The sequence below is a fragment of the Hyperolius riggenbachi genome, chromosome 3, assembly GCF_040937935.1.
Source record: "Hyperolius riggenbachi isolate aHypRig1 chromosome 3, aHypRig1.pri, whole genome shotgun sequence".
NCBI lineage: Eukaryota > Metazoa > Chordata > Amphibia > Anura > Hyperoliidae > Hyperolius > Hyperolius riggenbachi.
The window spans coordinates 501,812,397-501,833,299 of record NC_090648.1 but is presented as its reverse complement, the minus strand read 5'-3'; the positions used below and the strand labels follow the sequence as shown (position 1 = coordinate 501,833,299).

The following is a 20,903-nucleotide window of genomic DNA, read 5'->3' as shown; positions in this document are numbered from 1 at the left end:
CCAGCGTGAATGTGCCCTTCCATGGTATATATTGTATGCTGGGTAAACTTACCTGGAGGCTCCCGATACCTTTCTGGGCTATAGTAAACAAGCAAAGATCAGACATACCAAACAGCACAGTACTCTTCAGCTATCACCACGTCCCATTCAAAACTCCAGGCAATTTTACCTACTGTTGACCATTATTTTCAAAAAGAATAGGTATGCCGCTACACTCACAAAGGACAGAGTTGGACCCAGGTAACCCATCCAGTGAACCAAGGAATGAAGAGGGGTCCACTTCAATGTCTCAAAAGGTTTATGAAGGACTTATCCCAAAACAGCAATAAGAAGACTCTGCTGACATGTTTCGGACCTGGATCGGTCCTTAATCATTGATCCTTCATAAACCTTTTGAGACATTGAAGTGGACCCCTCTTCATTCCTTGACTATTATTTTGTTGCCTGTGTTCGGTAACCCATTGCCAAGACAGGGTTCTTCCAAGAGTCAACTTACTTGGCCAATAAAAAAAAGTTTTGATTCTCCTATTGAGTAAACCTGTTTGATGTGGGACAGAATTTTGAATCTCAGTATAGACTTCTGGAAGGTTATAGAACAGATCAAACTTTTGCTCATTTTTCAGAGCTGGACCCCTCCCACCAGCACCCAACAGGTGAAGAGTCAGCAGCCCTCCACCACCCCCGAGCAGAACCAGGCCATCCTCAACCTCTTCCGTGACTTTGATGTGAAGGAAACCTCCTATCACCTGGTCATCTCCCACCTGGACCTCCACATCTGTGATGACATTCACTCCAAGGAGAAAGGTGAGATGATCACCGATACCTCTTCCTACATTGACCAACTGAGTCTTCTTCTAGTTTTCAAAAACTGACAATGGGTTCGGATTTCACTTCCATGCAGTGAAGGGCTACAGTACACACGCCATACGGAACTCTACCAAGGTGGCCATTCCGGTCTGTCTCACGTCCACAGGTGTCCCAGGAGGTCACTTAGAAACTTTGCAAATGAATGTGTTCATTGTCCCCCTCCCTACGCAAACAGCCAGAAGCTGCTCCATTGTGCAGAACACTGTCAGCCCAACCGCTCCATAGCAACAGTACACATTGCTCAGCTGTGTCCGTATGTGCTGATCATTATGGGCAACAGTATTGTGCATGTATGGCGTAGTGATTAGCTCTCTCGACTTGCAGTGCTGGGTCCCAGTTCAAATCCCAGCCAGGGCACTATCTGCATGGAGTTTGTATACCCCCCCCCTCCAGTGTCTTCGTGGGTTTTCTCCGGGCACTCCGGTTTCCACCAACATCCAAAACATATATAGAGTAACTTGGTTTAAGAGTCCTTTGTAATACAAGAAAAAATGAGAAATTTTGACTTGATATACAAGTAAAAAAAACAGTATACATGCGTGACGTCATCACAGCTGAGCCGATAGTTCTTCTCCCTTTGGCGCTGCAGGATTGTGCTTAATCTGAGTGTAGAGACTGTGCAAAGTCACATTTCCATGAAATCCTGAAAAGTAACTGTCACTGGATGAGTTCTTAAAGAGAAACTCTGACCAAGAATTGAACGTTATCCCAGTCAGTAGCTGATACCCCCTTTTACATGAGAAATCTATTCCTTTTCACAAACAGACCATCAGGGGGCGCTGTATGGCTGATATTGTGGAGAAACCCCTCCCACAAGAAACTCTGAGTACGTACCCCTGGCAGTTTCCTGTCTGTGAACCCTGTTGCATTGTGGGAAATAGCTGTTTACAGCTGTTTCCAACTGCCAAAAAAGCATGCAGCAACTACATCACCTGCCAAAAGTAAAAATGTCACCATGTAATGTCAGAATGTAAATCAGGGATTTAAAAGATTTCACAATGGGCAAACACTGACTAAATCATTTATACATAATTATTGTAAAAATGAAGCCCTTTTTTTGTTACATTATTTTCACTGGAGTTCCTCTTTAAAGCCACTCAAAACAAAGGTTGGGGCAGCCAACAGATGGCAATGAAGTTATAGTGAAAAACTTGTTTACATTTTTATTTTATACTATTTTACTATAACTGTTTTTGGATTGTAGAATAAATCAACTGGGTTGATTATATATTTATTTAATGGGTGCATTTGGGTTTCCCCTGCCGGCTCCGCCTTTGGATCTATTCCAACATGGAGTTTGGTCCCTCAGATGAAAGTGTTGGACTAGGTCAGACAGTTTGATCTCTCCTGGCACCATATTGCGCAGAGTAATAGCTTATTACCCCACCCCCTAATAGATGATTACTCCACCCCCTAGTGATGCTGGGTTGCCTCCCAGCACTAGTGTGAGAAGGTAAAGAATAAACTGGGGGAGGGGGTGGGGGTCATGTACACGGATTAGAATGGGTTAAAACGAAAAAAAGAAAAAAAACAACATATAGGAGCGCTCTCTGGTGCATTAACCTTTTTAATCACTTCGTGAAAAGATATAAAATCCACTTACAAAGATAAAATCTATCAAGAAGATCAACAAGGATTCCAGCTCCTACTGTATAACAGTGTCACCTCACGTTGCAACCTCGCTGCGGCCAGTAGCGGGGACTAATGCTCCGTGTGGCGGCGGTGTCTGGGCAGGGGGTGGGCGGTACCTCGATCGTTGCGCCAGATTACGTCATTATGCGTTTCAGTGCCATGCGCCTTCATTATAAAAAAAAAAAACTTGTGTCAATCCCAGTGGTAAGTTTATTTTTTATAAGATCATAAATCATTCCTGTTAATCATTGCAATTTTTTTAGTAAGCCCGATGGCTCTCACGAATTATTTGTTAATTTTGCTGATTGATCACATTTTATTTGACAGTTCTGGACCGGAGAATTACCGGGGGTGCCATGCAGTTATCCTTCAGCCAGCTGACTGTCGATTATTATCCTTATCACCGGGAAGGTAGGTAGTATGGATTATGCCCATCGCAAAGCATAAAGCTTCGTACACACACTAGATTAAGCTCTGCTGATGCGACCAACAAAGTCCGCCTTGTGCGACGTCTGAGCTACTGCCGAGCACATTGTTCCCCCCATTATCCCTGCCCACAGGAAGTCGCTCAGTCATGTGCTGCTCAACTAAACTCCTCCCCTCTTCATAGCCACAAACTGTCGCCTGAAAAGCCGAACCCGATCCCTGCCAGGTGCCAAACATTGACGTTGTGTACTGGACTTTAAAAGAAGCTTGTATAATTAATGCAAATGTATGTTAGTAATGATTTCCCTCCTATAAGTGTGTGGAATCCAGTTATTCAGAAACGGCTGCATTACAGACCTTTTATATCCCAAACGCGTTCCCTATATCCTCAGACGCATGGCCAGGTGTTCATTCTTGCCATGGTAGATCCACATTTTTTGCTAATGTTATGCAGCTTGGTTTACGACCAATCAGAAGCGGCATCTTATGCAGTATTTGACTGGTCTGTTTAGAAGATGCAAGCATTTGTGTAAAATTTGCTGCAACTGCTGCTCCTCACTGTTCAACCAAAATAACTATGCAACTATGTTCAGCCCCGGGCCCTCATTGTTCAGCCCTGGGTCCTCATTGTTCAGCCCTGGGTCCTCATTGTTCAGCCCTGGGTCCTCATTGTTCAGCCCCGGGCCCTCATTGTTCAGCCCTGGGTCCTCATTGTTCAGCCCTGGGTCCTCATTGTTCAGCCCTGGGTCCTCATTGTTCAGCCCTGGGCCCTCATTGTTCAGCCCTGGGCCCTGATTGTTCAGCCCTGGGACCTCATTGTTCAGCCCTGGGCCCTCATTGTTCAGCCCTGGGCCCTCATTGTTCAGCCCTGGGCCCTCATTGTTCAGCCCTGGGCCCTCATTGTTCAGCCCTGGGCCCTCATTGTTCAGCCCTGGGCCCTCATTGTTCAGCCCTGGGCCCTCATTGTTCAGCCCTGGGCCCTCATTGTTCAGCCCTGGGCCCTCATTGTTCAGCCCTGGGCCCTCATTGTTCAGCCCTGGGCCCTCATTGTTCAGCCCTGGGCCCTCATTGTTCAGCCCTGGGCCCTCATTGTTCAGCCCTGGGCCCTCATTGTTCAGCCCTGGGCCCTCATTGTTCAGCCCTGGGCCCTCATTGTTCAGCCCTGGGCCCTCATTGTTCAGCCCTGGGCCCTCATTGTTCAGCCCTGGGCCCTCATTGTTCAGCCCTGGGCCCTCATTGTTCAGCCCTGGGTCCTCATTGTTCAGCCCTGGGTCCTCATTGTTCAGCCCTGGGCCCTCATTGTTCAGCCCTGGGTCCTCATTGTTCAGCCCTGGGCCCTCATTGTTCAGCCCTGGGCCCTCATTGTTCAGCCCTGGGTCCTCATTGTTCATTGGTCATCCCTGGGTCCTCATTGTCCTTGTGTCCTCATTGGTCATCCCTGTGTCCTCATTGTCCTTGTGTCCTCATTGGTCATCCCTGGGTCCTCATTGTCCTTGTGTCCTCATTGGTCATCCCTGGGTCCTCATTGTCCTTGTGTCCTCATTTGCTACCCCTGGGCCCTATTAGCCCGTAAGGTCTGTGCAGCATCAGCAGCTTATAAACACAGAGGATCTTCCACCTCATATCTCCTTCCAGGAACAAAATTAGTAATGTAATATATTTGCATTATTGATCAGGGGCTGCCGGTAAAGCTTTGTGTGGAAGAAGTTCAGCTACAATTATCCTTTAAAGTCATCCCGTCATCAAGTAAATCAATGATTTTTTTTAATTCATTCTCTAGTATGAATTAAGATGTGCCTGTAGATAGTCTTCATTTTGTAGGAAAGCATAATGTGGATGGTGCTGCCTGCAGGTCCGGTTCTATTTACAGTGGGGCCCCCAAGCAATATTAACCCCCCCCCCCCCAATTGCAGTAGGGGCCTCTTTATTGCTGGCAAATTCCACCACCAACCCTCAGGGCCTACAAATCAGGGCCTCCAAAGTGACCCAGCTGCCAACCCTCCTCCCAGGTCTTCCCTTCCCGGGACCCTGGCAAAGTTTTGGGCAGTGTACCGACTTGCCCGTCCTGGCTAAAGTGCTCCTCCATTGGTCCGTGGGTTCCCATCTCCATCCTCAGGATCGCCTCCCCTCTGTCACGCGATGCATGTTGTTACCAAGTCACTGAAAAGGTGGGGCCGGCCGGGAAGAAGGCGGGAACACATGGAGCAATGGAATAATGGAGTGTGCCAGCTCGAACAGGCGAGACGCTACACTTGCAAAAGCTTAGTAAAGTTGGGGGAAGGATGGGGGTGTGTGTCTTGCAGCAGTCTTGGGGCCCTGTGTCAATTACCCCGGTTATTCGTATTGTATCACCGGCCCTATCGAACTGTCATGCCAGGCTATGCATTCAGACTATAGCATTCCACACTGATTAGAAATTACAGCCAAAAAACTCTTTCCAGGCAGAGAACTGGGCTTCATAGAGCAGGTGATAAAAAGTCAATAGTTCATATATTCTTGCTCTCTGAGACACGGGACAGACTGTGTCATTGAGGTGAAATAAAACAATGAATCTACTTTTTAATGTTTGTAAACATAACAGAATACTGTGGGGTATCTAAAAAAACATTTTTAGGAGGATAGATACAATTGTTTATCTCATCGGTTTATTTTCACTTAAGGTTCACTTTAATGTCCTCAGTTTATCCGGCTGTTTTTATTTTTTTAAACTGTTTTCTTGCCCCGGTCTCTCTGATCGCCCTGACGTCTCGCTCCTGTTCACAGAGGACAGCTGCAGCCACTGGATGCACTATGGCGATGCCACAAAGACCCGCTGTGCCTGGGCACAGGAGCTGCTGCAGGAATTCAAGTGTAACGTGGACATGCTGAAACAAGCGGTGAAAGATCGCAGCTCCAGCTCGCCCACCAAATCCATGCCCAGCATAGCCCAGCTGTATGGAGGTAAGCTCAATACTATTATCTTTTCATCAAAAAAGATACCAAAACAGGGTACTAGTAGCCAAAAAAAGTTACATACCAGTGTTGCCAACCGTATAATAATTCCAGTACAGCTAAGACCCTAGTAACCGGCACCGGCAGGGATCTCCTGATGCCGCCGGATACCTGTGACTGCTGTGAGCAGCCGACCAAAAAACCGCAAATCTCCCCCCTCATGCAGGATATATACTAACGAGCCTCCAGCGATGTCCGGTAGCTCCCCCCTGGTGCAGGATATATACTCACCCAGCCTCCAGCGATGTCCGGTAGCTCCCCCCTGGTGCAGGATAAATACTCACCCAGCCTCCAGCGATGTCCGGTAGCTCCCCCCTGGTGCAGGATATATACTCACCCAGCCTCCAGCGATGTCCTGTAGCTCCCCCCTGGTGCAGGATAAATACTCACCCAGCCTCCAGCGATGTCCGGTAGCTCCCCCCTGGTGCAGGATATATACTCACCCAGCCTCCAGCGATGTCCTGTAGCTCCCCCCTGGTGCAGGATAAATACTCACCCAGCCTCCAGCGATGTCCGGTAGCTCCCCCCTGGTGCAGGATATATACTCACCCAGCCTCCAGCGATGTCCTGTAGCTCCCCCCTGGTGCAGGATAAATACTCACCCAGCCTCCAGCGATGTCCGGTAGCTCCCCCCTGGTGCAGGATATATACTCACCCAGCCTCCAGCGATGTCCTGTAGCTCCCCCCTGGTGCAGGATATATACTCACCCAGCCTCCAGCGATGTCCTGTAGCTCCCCCTGGTGCAGGATATATACTCACCCAGCCTCCAGCGATGTCCTGTAGCTCCCCCCTGGTGCAGGCTATATACTCACCCAGCCTCCAGCGATGTCCTGTAGCTCCCCCCTGGTGCAGGATATATACTCACCCAGCCTCCAGCGATGTCCTGTAGCTCCCCCCTGGTGCAGGATATATACTCACCCAGCCTCCAGCGATGTCCTGTAGCTCCCCCCTGGTGCAGGATATATACTCACCCAGCCTCCAGCGATGTCCGGTAGCTCCCCCCTGGTGCAGGATATATACTCACCCAGCCTCCAGCGATGTCCTGTAGCTCCCCCCTGGTGCAGGATATATACTCACCCAGCCTCCAGCGATGTCCTGTAGCTCCCCCCTGGTGCAGGATATATACTCACCCAGCCTCCAGCGATGTCCGGTAGCTCCCCCCTGGTGCAGGATAAATACTCACCCAGCCTCCAGCGATGTCCGGTAGCTCCCCCCTGGTGCAGGATATATACTCACCCAGCCTCCAGCGATGTCCGGTAGCTCCCCCCTGGTGCAGGATAAATACTCACCCAGCCTCCAGCGATGTCCGGTAGCTCCCCCCTGGTGCAGGATATATACTCACCCAGCCTCCAGCGATGTCCTGTAGCTCCCCCCTGGTGCAGGATATATACTCACCCAGCCTCCAGCGATGTCCGGTAGCTCCCCCCTGGTGCAGGATATATACTCACCCAGCCTCCAGCGATGTCCTGTAGCTCCCCCCTGGTGCAGGATATATACTCACCCAGCCTCCAGCGATGTCCTGTAGCTCCCCCCTGGTGCAGGATAAATACTCACCCAGCCTCCAGCGATGTCCTGTAGCTCCCCCCTGGTGCAGGATATATACTCACCCAGCCTCCAGCGATGTCCTGTAGCTCCCCCCTGGTGCAGGATATATACTAACGAGCCTCCAGCGATGTCCTGTAGCTCCCCCCTGGTGCAGGATATATACTCACCCAGCCTCCAGCGATGTCCTGTAGCTCCCCCCTGGTGCAGGATATATACTAACGAGCCTCCAGCGATGTCCTGTAGCTCCCCCCTGGTGCAGGATATATACTCACCCAGCCTCCAGCGATGTCCTGTAGCTCCCCCCTGGTGCAGGATATATACTCACCCAGCCTCCAGCGATGTCCGGTAGCTCCCCCCTGGTGCAGGATATATACTCACCCAGCCTCCAGCGATGTCCTGTAGCTCCCCCACTGGTGCAGGATATATACTCACCCAGCCTCCAGCGATGTCCGGTAGCTCCCCCCTGGTGCAGGATATATACTAACGAGCCTCCAGCGATGTCCTGTAGCTCCCCCCTGGTGCAGGATATATACTCACCCAGCCTCCAGCGATGTCCGGTAGCTCCCCCCTGGTGCAGGATAAATACTCACCCAGCCTCCAGCGATGTCCTGTAGCTCCCCCCTGGTGCAGGATATATACTAACGAGCCTCCAGCGATGTCCTGTAGCTCCCCCCTGGTGCAGGATATATACTCACCCAGCCTCCAGCGATGTCCGGTAGCTCCCCCCTGGTGCAGGATATATACTCACCCAGCCTCCAGCGATGTCCTGTAGCTCCCCCTGGTGCAGGATATATACTCACCCAGCCTCCAGCGATGTCCTGTAGCTCCCCCTGGTGCAGGATATATACTCACCCAGCCTCCAGCGATGTCCTGTAGCTCCCCCTGGTGCAGGATATATACTCACCCAGCCTCCAGCGATGTCCTGTAGCTCCCCCCTGGTGCAGGATATATACTCACCCAGCCTCCAGCGATGTCCTGTAGCTCCCCCACTGGTGCAGGATATATACTCACCCAGCCTCCAGCGATGTCCGGTAGCTCCCCCCTGGTGCAGGATATATACTCACCCAGCCTCCAGCGATGTCCTGTAGCTCCCCCTGGTGCAGGATATATACTCACCCAGCCTCCAGCGATGTCCGGTAGCTCCCCCCTGGTGTAGGATATATACTCACCCAGCCTCCAGCGATGTCCTGTAGCTCCCTCACTGGTGCAGGATATATACTCACCCAGCCTCCAGCGATGTCCTGTAGCTCCCCCCTGGTGCAGGATATATACTCACCCAGCCTCCAGCGATGTCCGGTAGCTCCCCCTGGTGCAGGATATATACTGACCCAGCCTCCAGCGATGTCCTGTAGCTCCCCCACTGGTGCAGGATATATACTCACCCAGCCTCCAGCGATGTCCTGTAGCTCCCCCCTGGTGCAGGATATATACTCACCCAGCCTCCAGCGATGTCCGGTAGCTCCCCCTGGTGCAGGATATATACTCACCCAGCCTCCAGCGATGTCCGGTAGCTCCCCCCTGGTGCAGGATATATACTCACCCAGCCTCCAGCGATGTCCTGTAGCTCCCCCCTGGTGCAGGATATATACTCACCGAGCCTCCAGCGATGTCCTGTAGCTCCCCCCTGGTGCAGGATATATACTCACCCAGCCTCCAGCGATGTCCGGTAGCTCCCCCTGGTGCAGGATATATACTCACCCAGCCTCCAGCGATGTCCGGTAGCTCCCCCCTGGTGCAGGATATATACTCACCCAGCCTCCAGCGATGTCCGGTAGCTCCCCCTGGTGCAGGATATATACTCACCCAGCCTCCAGCGATGTCCTGTAACTCCCCCCCTGGTGCAGGATATATACTCACCCAGCCTCCAGCGATGTCCGGTAGCTCCCCCTGGTGCAGGATATATACTCACCCAGCCTCCAGCGATGTCCTGTAGCTCCCCCTGGTGCAGGATATATACTCACCCAGCCTCCAGCGATGTCCTGTAGCTCCCCCTGGTGCAGGATATATACTCACCCAGCCTCCAGCGATGTCCTGTAGCTCCCCCCCTGGTGCAGGATATATACTCACCCAGCCTCCAGCGATGTCCTGTAGCTCCCCCCTGGTGCAGGATATATACTCACCCAGCCTCCAGCGATGTCCTGTAGCTCCCCCACTGGTGCAGGATATATACTCACCCAGCCTCCAGCGATGTCCGGTAGCTCCCCCCTGGTGCAGGATATATACTCACCCAGCCTCCAGCGATGTCCTGTAGCTCCCCCCTGGTGCAGGATATATACTCACCCAGCCTCCAGCGATGTCCTGTAGCTCCCCCCTGGTGCAGGATATATACTCACCCAGCCTCCAGCGATGTCCTGTAGCTCCCCCCTGGTGCAGGATAAATACTCACCCAGCCTCCAGCGATGTCCTGTAGCTCCCCCCTGGTGCAGGATATATACTCACCCAGCCTCCAGCGATGTCCTGTAGCTCCCCCCTGGTGCAGGATATATACTAACGAGCCTCCAGCGATGTCCTGTAGCTCCCCCCTGGTGCAGGATATATACTCACCCAGCCTCCAGCGATGTCCTGTAGCTCCCCCCTGGTGCAGGATAAATACTCACCCAGCCTCCAGCGATGTCCTGTAGCTCCCCCCTGGTGCAGGATATATACTCACCCAGCCTCCAGCGATGTCCGGTAGCTCCCCCCTGGTGCAGGATATATACTCACCCAGCCTCCAGCGATGTCCTGTAGCTCCCCCCCTGGTGCAGGATATATACTCACCGAGCCTCCAGCGATGTCCTGTAGCTCCCCCCTGGTGCAGGATATATACTCACCCAGCCTCCAGCGATGTCCGGTAGCTCCCCCCTGGTGCAGGATATATACTAACGAGCCTCCAGCGATGTCCTGTAGCTCCCCCCTGGTGCAGGATATATACTCACCCAGCCTCCAGCGATGTCCTGTAGCTCCCCCCCTGGTGCAGGATATATACTCACCCAGCCTCCAGCGATGTCCGGTAGCTCCCCCCTGGTGCAGGATATATACTAACGAGCCTCCAGCGATGTCCTGTAGCTCCCCCCTGGTGCAGGATATATACTCACCCAGCCTCCAGCGATGTCCGGTAGCTCCCCCCTGGTGCAGGATAAATACTCACCCAGCCTCCAGCGATGTCCTGTAGCTCCCCCCTGGTGCAGGATATATACTAACGAGCCTCCAGCGATGTCCTGTAGCTCCCCCCTGGTGCAGGATATATACTCACCCAGCCTCCAGCGATGTCCGGTAGCTCCCCCCTGGTGCAGGATATATACTCACCCAGCCTCCAGCGATGTCCTGTAGCTCCCCCTGGTGCAGGATATATACTCACCCAGCCTCCAGCGATGTCCTGTAGCTCCCCCTGGTGCAGGATATATACTCACCCAGCCTCCAGCGATGTCCTGTAGCTCCCCCTGGTGCAGGATATATACTCACCCAGCCTCCAGCGATGTCCTGTAGCTCCCCCCTGGTGCAGGATATATACTCACCCAGCCTCCAGCGATGTCCTGTAGCTCCCCCACTGGTGCAGGATATATACTCACCCAGCCTCCAGCGATGTCCGGTAGCTCCCCCCTGGTGCAGGATATATACTCACCCAGCCTCCAGCGATGTCCTGTAGCTCCCCCTGGTGCAGGATATATACTCACCCAGCCTCCAGCGATGTCCGGTAGCTCCCCCCTGGTGTAGGATATATACTCACCCAGCCTCCAGCGATGTCCTGTAGCTCCCTCACTGGTGCAGGATATATACTCACCCAGCCTCCAGCGATGTCCTGTAGCTCCCCCCTGGTGCAGGATATATACTCACCCAGCCTCCAGCGATGTCCGGTAGCTCCCCCTGGTGCAGGATATATACTGACCCAGCCTCCAGCGATGTCCTGTAGCTCCCCCACTGGTGCAGGATATATACTCACCCAGCCTCCAGCGATGTCCTGTAGCTCCCCCCTGGTGCAGGATATATACTCACCCAGCCTCCAGCGATGTCCGGTAGCTCCCCCTGGTGCAGGATATATACTCACCCAGCCTCCAGCGATGTCCGGTAGCTCCCCCCTGGTGCAGGATATATACTCACCCAGCCTCCAGCGATGTCCTGTAGCTCCCCCCTGGTGCAGGATATATACTCACCGAGCCTCCAGCGATGTCCTGTAGCTCCCCCCTGGTGCAGGATATATACTCACCCAGCCTCCAGCGATGTCCGGTAGCTCCCCCTGGTGCAGGATATATACTCACCCAGCCTCCAGCGATGTCCGGTAGCTCCCCCCTGGTGCAGGATATATACTCACCCAGCCTCCAGCGATGTCCGGTAGCTCCCCCTGGTGCAGGATATATACTCACCCAGCCTCCAGCGATGTCCTGTAACTCCCCCCCTGGTGCAGGATATATACTCACCCAGCCTCCAGCGATGTCCGGTAGCTCCCCCTGGTGCAGGATATATACTCACCCAGCCTCCAGCGATGTCCTGTAGCTCCCCCTGGTGCAGGATATATACTCACCCAGCCTCCAGCGATGTCCTGTAGCTCCCCCTGGTGCAGGATATATACTCACCCAGCCTCCAGCGATGTCCTGTAGCTCCCCCCCTGGTGCAGGATATATACTCACCCAGCCTCCAGCGATGTCCTGTAGCTCCCCCCTGGTGCAGGATATATACTCACCCAGCCTCCAGCGATGTCCTGTAGCTCCCCCACTGGTGCAGGATATATACTCACCCAGCCTCCAGCGATGTCCGGTAGCTCCCCCCTGGTGCAGGATATATACTCACCCAGCCTCCAGCGATGTCCTGTAGCTCCCCCCTGGTGCAGGATATATACTCACCCAGCCTCCAGCGATGTCCTGTAGCTCCCCCCTGGTGCAGGATATATACTAACGAGCCTCCAGCGATGTCCTGTAGCTCCCCCCTGGTGCAGGATAAATACTCACCCAGCCTCCAGCGATGTCCGGTAGCTCCCCCCTGGTGCAGGATATATGCTCACCTAGCCTCCAGCGATGTCCGGTAGCTCCCCCTGGTGCAGGATATATACTCACCCAGCCTCCAGCGATGTCCGGAAGCTCCCCCCTGGTGCAGGATATATACTCACCCAGCCTCCAGCGATGTCCTGTAGCTCCCCCCTGGTGCAGGATATATACTCACCCAGCCTCCAGCGATGTCCTGTAGCTCCCCCCCTGGTGCAGGATATATACTGACCCAGCCTCCAGCGATGTCCTGTAGCTCCCCCCTGGTGCAGGATATATACTAACGAGCCTCCAGCGATGTCCTGTAGCTCCCCCCTGGTGCAGGATATATACTCACCCAGCCTCCAGCGATGTCCTGTAGCTCCCCCCTGGTGCAGGATATATACTCACCCAGCCTCCAGCGATGTCCTGTAGCTCCCCCCTGGTGCAGGATATATACTCACCCAGCCTCCAGCGATGTCCTGTAGCTCCCCCCTGGTGCAGGATATATACTCACCCAGCCTCCAGCGATGTCCTGTAGCTCCCCCCTGGTGCAGGATATATACTCACCCAGCCTCCAGCGATGTCCGGTAGCTCCCCCCTGGTGCAGGATATATACTCACCCAGCCTCCAGCGATGTCCTGTAGCTCCCCCCTGGTGCAGGATATATACTCACCCAGCCTCCAGCGATGTCCTGTAACTCCCCCCCCTGGTGCAGGATATATACTCACCCAGCCTCCAGCGATGTCCGGTAGCTCCCCCTGGTGCAGGATATATACTCACCCAGCCTCCAGCGATGTCCTGTAGCTCCCCCTGGTGCAGGATATATACTCACCCAGCCTCCAGCGATGTCCTGTAGCTCCCCCCTGGTGCAGGATATATACTCACCCAGCCTCCAGCGATGTCCGGTAGCTCCCCCTGGTGCAGGATATATACTCACCCAGCCTCCAGCGATGTCCGGTAGCTCCCCCCTGGTGCAGGATATATACTCACCCAGCCTCCAGCGATGTCCTGTAGCTCCCCCCTGGTGCAGGATAAATACTCACCCAGCCTCCAGCGATGTCCGGTAGCTCCCCCCTGGTGCAGGATATATACTCACCCAGCCTCCAGCGATGTCCTGTAGCTCCCCCCTGGTGCAGGATATATACTCACCCAGCCTCCAGCGATGTCCGGTAGCTCCCCCTGGTGCAGGATATATACTCACCCAGCCTCCAGCGATGTCCGGTAGCTCCCCCTGGTGCAGGATATATACTCACCCAGCCTCCAGCGATGTCCGGAAGCTCCCCCCTGGTGCAGGATATATACTCACCCAGCCTCCAGCGATGTCCTGTAGCTCCCCCCTGGTGCAGGATATATACTGACCCAGCCTCCAGCGATGTCCTGTAGCTCCCCCCCTGGTGCAGGATATATACTCACCCAGCCTCCAGCGATGTCCTGTAGCTCCCCCCTGGTGCAGGATATATACTCACCCAGCCTCCAGCGATGTCCTGTAGCTCCCCCCCTGGTGCAGGATATATACTAACGAGCCTCCAGCGATGTCCTGTAGCTCCCCCCTGGTGCAGGATATATACTCACCCAGCCTCCAGCGATGTCCTGTAGCTCCCCCCTGGTGCAGGATATATACTCACCCAGCCTCCAGCGATGTCCGGTAGCTCCCCCCTGGTGCAGGATATATACTAACGAGCCTCCAGCGATGTCCTGTAGCTCCCCCCTGGTGCAGGATATATACTCACCCAGCCTCCAGCGATGTCCTGTAGCTCCCCCCTGGTGCAGGATAAATACTCACCCAGCCTCCAGCGATGTCCTGTAGCTCCCCCTGGTGCAGGATATATACTCACCCAGCCTCCAGCGATGTCCTGTAGCTCCCCCCTGGTGCAGGATAAATACTCACCCAGCCTCCAGCGATGTCCGGTAGCTCCCCCCTGGTGCAGGATAAATACTCACCCAGCCTCCAGCGATGTCCGGTAGCTCCCCCCTGGTGCAGGATATATACTCACCCAGCCTCCAGCGATGTCCTGTAGCTCCCCCCTGGTGCAGGATAAATACTCACCCAGCCTCCAGCGATGTCCGGTAGCTCCCCCCTGGTGCAGGATATATACTCACCCAGCCTCCAGCGATGTCCTGTAGCTCCCCCCTGGTGCAGGATATATACTCACCCAGCCTCCAGCGATGTCCGGTAGCTCCCCCCCTGGTGCAGGATATATACTCACCCAGCCTCCAGTGATGTCCTGTAGCTCCCCCTGGTGCAGGATATATACTCACCCAGCCTCCAGCGATGTCCTGTAGCTCCCCCCTGGTGCAGGATATATACTCACCCAGCCTCCAGCGATGTCCGGTAGCTCCCCCCTGGTGCAGGATATATACTCACCCAGCCTCCAGCGATGTCCTGTAGTTCCCCCACTGGTGAAGGATATATACTCACCGAGCCTCCAGCGATGTCCTGTAGCTCCCCCTGGTGCAGGATATATACTCACCCAGCCTCCAGCAATGTCCTGTAGCTTCCCCCCCTGGTGCAGGATATATACTCACCCAGCCTCCAGCGATGTCCGGTAGCTCCCCCCTGGTGCAGGATATATACTCACCCAGCCTCCAGCGATGTCCTGTAGTTCCCCCACTGGTGAAGGATATATACTCACCGAGCCTCCAGCGATGTCCTGTAGCTCCCCCTGGTGCAGGATATATACTTACCCAGCCTCCAGCAATGTCCTGTAGCTCCCCCCCTGGTGCAGGATATATACTCACCCAGCCTCCAGCGATGTCCTGTAGCTCCCTCTGGTGCAGGATATATACTCACCCAGCCTCCAGCGATGTCCTGTAGCTCCCCCTGGTGCAGGATATATACTCACCCAGCCTCCAGCGATGTCCTGTAGCTCCCCCCTGGTGCAGGATATATACAGTGGGTTGCAAAAGCATTCGGCCCCCTTGAAGTTTTTCCACATTTTGTCACATTACTGCCACAAACATGCATCAATTTTATTGGAATTCCACGTGAAAGACCAATACAAAGTGGTGTACATTTGAGAAGTGGATCAAAAACCATACATCATGCCAAACATTTTTTACAAATAACTGCAAAGTGGGGTGTGCGTAATTATTCGGCCCCCTGAGTCAATACTTTGTAGAACCACCTTTTGCTGCAATTACAGCTGCCAGTCTTTTAGGGTATGTCTCTACCTGCTTTGACTGAAATCCTTGCCCATTCTTCTTTGCAAAACAGCTCCAGCTTAGTCAGATTACATGGACAGCATTTGTGAACAGCAGTTTTCAGATCTTGCCACAGATTCTCGATTGGATTTAGGTCTGGACTTTGACTGGGCCATTCTAACACATAGATATGTTTTGTTTTAAACCATTCCATTGTTGCCCTGGCTTTACGTTTAGGGTCATTGTCCTGCTGGAAGGTGAACCTCTGCCCCAGTCTCAAGTCTTTTGCAGTCTCCAAGAGGTTTTCTTCGAAGTTTGCCCTGTATTTGGCTCCATCCATCTTCCCATCAACTCTGACCAGCTTCCCTGTCCCTGCTGAAGAGATGCACCCCCCGAGCATGATGCTGCCACCACCATATTTGACAGTGGGGATGGTGTGTTCAGAGTGATGCAGTTAGTTTTCTGACACACATAGTGTTTTGCATTTTGGCCAAAAAGTTCCATTTTGGTCTCATCTGACCAGAGCATCTTCTTCCACATGGTTGCTGTGTCCCCCACATGGCTTGTGGCAAACTGCAAACAAGACTTCTTATGCTTTCTGTTAACAATGCCTTTCTTCTTGCCACTCTTCCATAAAGGCAAACTTTGTGCAGTGCATGACTAATAGTTGTCCTATGGACAGATTCCCCCACCTGAGCTGTAGATCTCTGCAGCTCGTCCAGAGTCACCATGGGCCTCTTGACTGCATTTCTGATCAGCACTCTCCTTGTTCGGCCTGTGAGTTTAGGTGGATGACCTTGTCTTGGTAGGTGTACAGTTGTGCCATACTCCTTCCATTTCTGAATGATCGCTTGAACAGTGCTCCGTGGGATGTTCAAGGCTTTGGAAATCTTTTTGTAGCCTAAGCCTGCTTTAAATTTCTCAATAACTTTATCCCTGACCTGTCTGGTGTGTTCTTTGGACTTCACGGTGTTGTTGCTCCCAATAGTCTCTTAGACAACCTCTGAGGCCCTCACAGAGCAGCTGTATTTTTACTGACATTAGATTACACACAGGTGCACTCTAGTCATTAGCACTCATCAGGCAATGTCTATAGGCAACTGACTGCGCTCAGATCAAAGGGGGCCGAATAATTATGCACACACCACTTTGCAGTTATTTATTTGTAAAAAAAATTTGGAATCATGTATGATTTTCGTTCCACTTCTCACGTGTACACCACTTTGTGTTGGTCTTTCATGTGGAATTCCAATAAAATTGATTCAAGTTTGGGGCAGTAATATGACAAATGTGGAAAACTTCAAGGAGGCCGAATACTTTTGCAACCCACTGTACTCACCCAGCCTCCAGCGATGTCCTGTAGCTCCCCCCCTGGTGCAGGATATATACTGACCCAGCCTCCAGCGATGTCCTGTAGCTCCCCCCCTGGTGCAGGATATATACTGACCCAGCCTCCAGCGATGTCCTGTAGCTCCCCCCCTGGTGCAGGATATATACTGACCCAGCCTCCAGCGATGTCCTGTAGCTCCCCCCCTGGTGCAGGATATATACTGACCCAGCCTCCAGCGATGTCCTGTAGCTCCCCCCCTGGTGCAGGATATATACTGACCCAGCCTCCAGCGATGTCCTGTAGCTCCCCCCCTGGTGCAGGATATATACTGACCCAGCCTCCAGCGATGTCCTGTAGCTCCCCCCCTGGTGCAGGATATATACTGACCCAGCCTCCAGCGATGTCCTGTAGCTCCCCCCCTGGTGCAGGATATATACTGACCCAGCCTCCAGCGATGTCCTGTAGCTCCCCCCCTGGTGCAGGATATATACTGACCCAGCCTCCAGCGATGTCCTGTAGCTCCCCCCCTGGTGCAGGATATATACTGACCCAGCCTCCAGCGATGTCCTGTAGCTCCCCCCCTGGTGCAGGATATATACTGACCCAGCCTCCAGCGATGTCCTGTAGCTCCCCCCCTGGTGCAGGATATATACTGACCCAGCCTCCAGCGATGTCCTGTAGCTCCCCCCCTGGTGCAGGATATATACTGACCCAGCCTCCAGCGATGTCCTGTAGCTCCCCCCCTGGTGCAGGATATATACTGACCCAGCCTCCAGCGATGTCCTGTAGCTCCCCCCCTGGTGCAGGATATATACTGACCCAGCCTCCAGCGATGTCCTGTAGCTCCCCCCCTGGTGCAGGATATATACTGACCCAGCCTCCAGCGATGTCCTGTAGCTCCCCCTGGTGCAGGATATATACTCACCCAGCCTCCAGCGATGTCCTGTAGCTCCCCCCCCTGGTGCAGGATATATACTGACCCAGCCTCCAGCGATGTCCTGTAGCACCTCGTGGCTTTCTGGTGTTCTCCGTGCATGGCTCCCAGTGTGTCACCTGACCCACATCAGGCCACGTGACACAACGGGAGCTGTGCACAAATCCCGGAAAGCCACCAAAATAGGAGCATCCCCTACAACAGCTGTTAGTGGGGTCAATTTTAATTATTTAATATAATTATTTATCCTGTAGACATTATTTATTAAGCCTACTTTAAAGGGAACCTGAAGTGAAAGGAATACGGAGGCTGCCATCTTCAGTCCCTTATAAAACCTGCCGGTTGCCTGGCTGTCATGCTGAGCTTTTGGCTTTAGTTGTGTTTGAGTCACAGCCCTGTAACAAGCAGGCAGCCAGCGAAGTCGCAGCATCTGATCTGCATGCTCATTCCGGGGCCTGGGACTTGTAGTATTAGTCATTCTTTTTCCTGTTGTGTTTGCAGGTGGTGATTCCGGTGGTAAAGGGTCGTCCTCCATAGCATCTCTGGATCTACCCAAATCCAAACTCATGTCCAGTTCTTTTGTAGTCAGGCTGGCTGATTTTAATATTTTCCAGGTAAGTTGCTACACTACTCCTTGTGCCAGTAAAGAGTGGCAGAGGGTCCCTGCCTGGCAGCACTGATGCCCGAGAGCCGTGGTCTACAAATCCAGCTCTGCCCCATCTGTTTCTTATTCTTTTTCAATTTCCCTCCAAATCAGCCCACCGCTTCTTAGCACATTTATCTATTTTCTCACCCCCTTCCCTTGTTTACCCTTCCTTCCAACACTGTTTTTCACTTTTCTCTGTATCCTTGTATCACTCCACCCTCCACCAATCATCTAGTGCCTCCCTCTTCCCCCCATTCCTCTTGTTCCTCCCCCATTCCTCTTGTCACTCCCCCCCCCCCCCATTCCTCTTGTACCTCCCCCATTCCTCTTCTACTCCACCCCCCCCCCCCCCCCCATTCCTCTTGTTCCTACCTCATTCCTTTAGTACCTCTCCCTTTTGCTCTTGTACCTCCGCCCATTCCTCTTGTACCTTCCCCTTTTCCTCTTGTACCGCCCCATTCTTCTTGTACCTCCCCCCTTTTCCTCTTGTACCGCCCCATTCTTCTTGTACCTCCCCCTTATTCCTTTTGTACCTCCCCTTATTCCTTTTGTACCTCCCCTTATCCCTCTTGTACCTCCCCCTTATTCCTCTTGTTCCTCTCCCATTCCTCTTGTACTCCCCCCCCCCCCCATTCCTCTTGTACCTCCTCCTATTCCTCTGTTCCTCCCCCATTCCTCTTGTACTCTTTCCCCCCCCTCCATTCCTCTGGTTCCTCTAGTACCTCTCCCTTTTGCTCTTGTACCCTGCCCATTCCTCTTTTTACCATTCCCCCTATTCCTCTTGTACCTCCCCCTTATTCCTCTTGTACCCTCCCCCCATTCCTCTTGTACCCTCCCCCCCCCATTCCTCTTGTCCCTTTCCCCCATTCCTCTTGTCCCTTTCCCCCATTCCTCTTGTCCCTTTCCCCCATTCCTCTTGTCCCTTTTCCCCATTCCTCTTGTCCCTTTTCCCAATTCCTCTTGTCCCTTTTCCCCATTCCTCTTGTCCCTTTTCCCCATTCCTCTTGTCCCTTTCCCCCATTCCTCTTGTCCCTTCCCCCATTCCTCTTGTCTCTTCCCCCATTCCTCTTGTACCCTCCCCCCCATTCCTCTTGTCTCTTCCCCCATTCCTCTTGTACCTCAGGATACTGCTGAGACCCTGAGCTCTGTATAAAGAATATCAGGATACTGCTGAAACCCTGGGCTCTGTATAAAGGATACCAGGATACTGCTGACTCTTGATCCTCTCAATGTTTGTCTTTCAGGTCTCCACAGCGGATCAGTGCCGGTCGTCCCCTAAAACTATGATTTCCTGTAATAAGAAGAGCTTGTATCTTCCCCAGGAAATGTCTGCGATTCATATTGAATTTACCGAGTATTATTTCCCCGATGGAAAGAATTTCCCCAGTAAGAGCCGTCGTATATCTTTTCCTTTCTTTTGTGTTTCTATATTGATTTTGCTGAAGACCACTTGTACTGGGCAAGTAGCACACTTCTAGCAAAAGATTATGGGTAATATTCTTAGCCATGGGTGAAAATGATTACGGGTTTTTCATTTAATACGTATCTTCACCACTAGCTCAGTTATCACTCTGGCGGATGTGTTGATTAACCACTTCGCATCCAGACCTTGTTTCCCACTTATGGACCAGAACAGATTTGACAGTTTAGCTATGTCCTTATTTAATCAGAAATAACTTTATCCCTACTTATGACCCCTAAATGAAATCTATATTGTTTTTTTTCAAGACAAACTAGGCTTTCATTGTATGCAGTTATTTCCCTCTAACAATTTTGTTTTCTATGAATTTGAACGGGAAAACAAGGAAAAAAAAAAAAAAAAAAACACATTCTCAGTTTTACCAATTCCAGTTTAAAAATAAAAAGTTCTACTGTAGATGAAAAAAACCCACAAATTTCGCTATTCTTACCGCTTATCACAAAACTTTTGTTCCTAGCACAATTTATGGTGAAGATATTTGATTCTGAAATAATGCTACAGAGTGTATTTTTCACTATGATCTTAGAAAATAAAAGCATTTTTAATGGTAAAAATCAATCTCAATAGCTCAGGAAACATATATTCCCGTTCACCAATTAGTGCTGCATCAGATAGTGCCAGAAATGTGCACAGGAGCAAGCCCAATCCTGCACAGCACTGCTTCTGCTGCAAGACTTATGCTGGGCATACATGGGTCGATCTGGCGGTCGATTAGCCGCTGGGTCGATCCCCGCTCGTCCGCGCGGATCGATCCCCGCTCGTCCCCGTGGGTGCTCCTAATCAGCCGCTCGATTCCCCGCTATTGTCCACCGGCGGGGATCGAGCGGGGAATCTATCCAGCAGGTCATTGGATCTGTCGGATATTATCAATCGAGTCATCAGGCTCGATTGATAAGCCTGGCCAGAATGCCGTGTATGCCCAGCATTATATCTACTGACTCGTGGCTTAGATGAAGTCACAGAGGATGTAGAT

General features: G+C 52.4%; 1 protein-coding gene across 1 annotated transcript in view; it reads left to right on the top strand.

Moving 5' to 3' along the window:
• The window catches only part of BLTP3B (bridge-like lipid transfer protein family member 3B), a 177,916-nt gene that overhangs the window by 91,365 nt on the left and 65,648 nt on the right, over window positions 1–20,903 (top strand). The window contains exons 8-12 of the mRNA XM_068278319.1: window positions 624–804; window positions 2,827–2,910; window positions 5,689–5,865; window positions 18,306–18,418; window positions 19,695–19,836. Of these exons, the coding sequence (XP_068134420.1) occupies window positions 624–804; window positions 2,827–2,910; window positions 5,689–5,865; window positions 18,306–18,418; window positions 19,695–19,836 (697 nt within the window). The remainder of the gene's footprint in view (window positions 1–623; window positions 805–2,826; window positions 2,911–5,688; window positions 5,866–18,305; window positions 18,419–19,694; window positions 19,837–20,903) is intronic.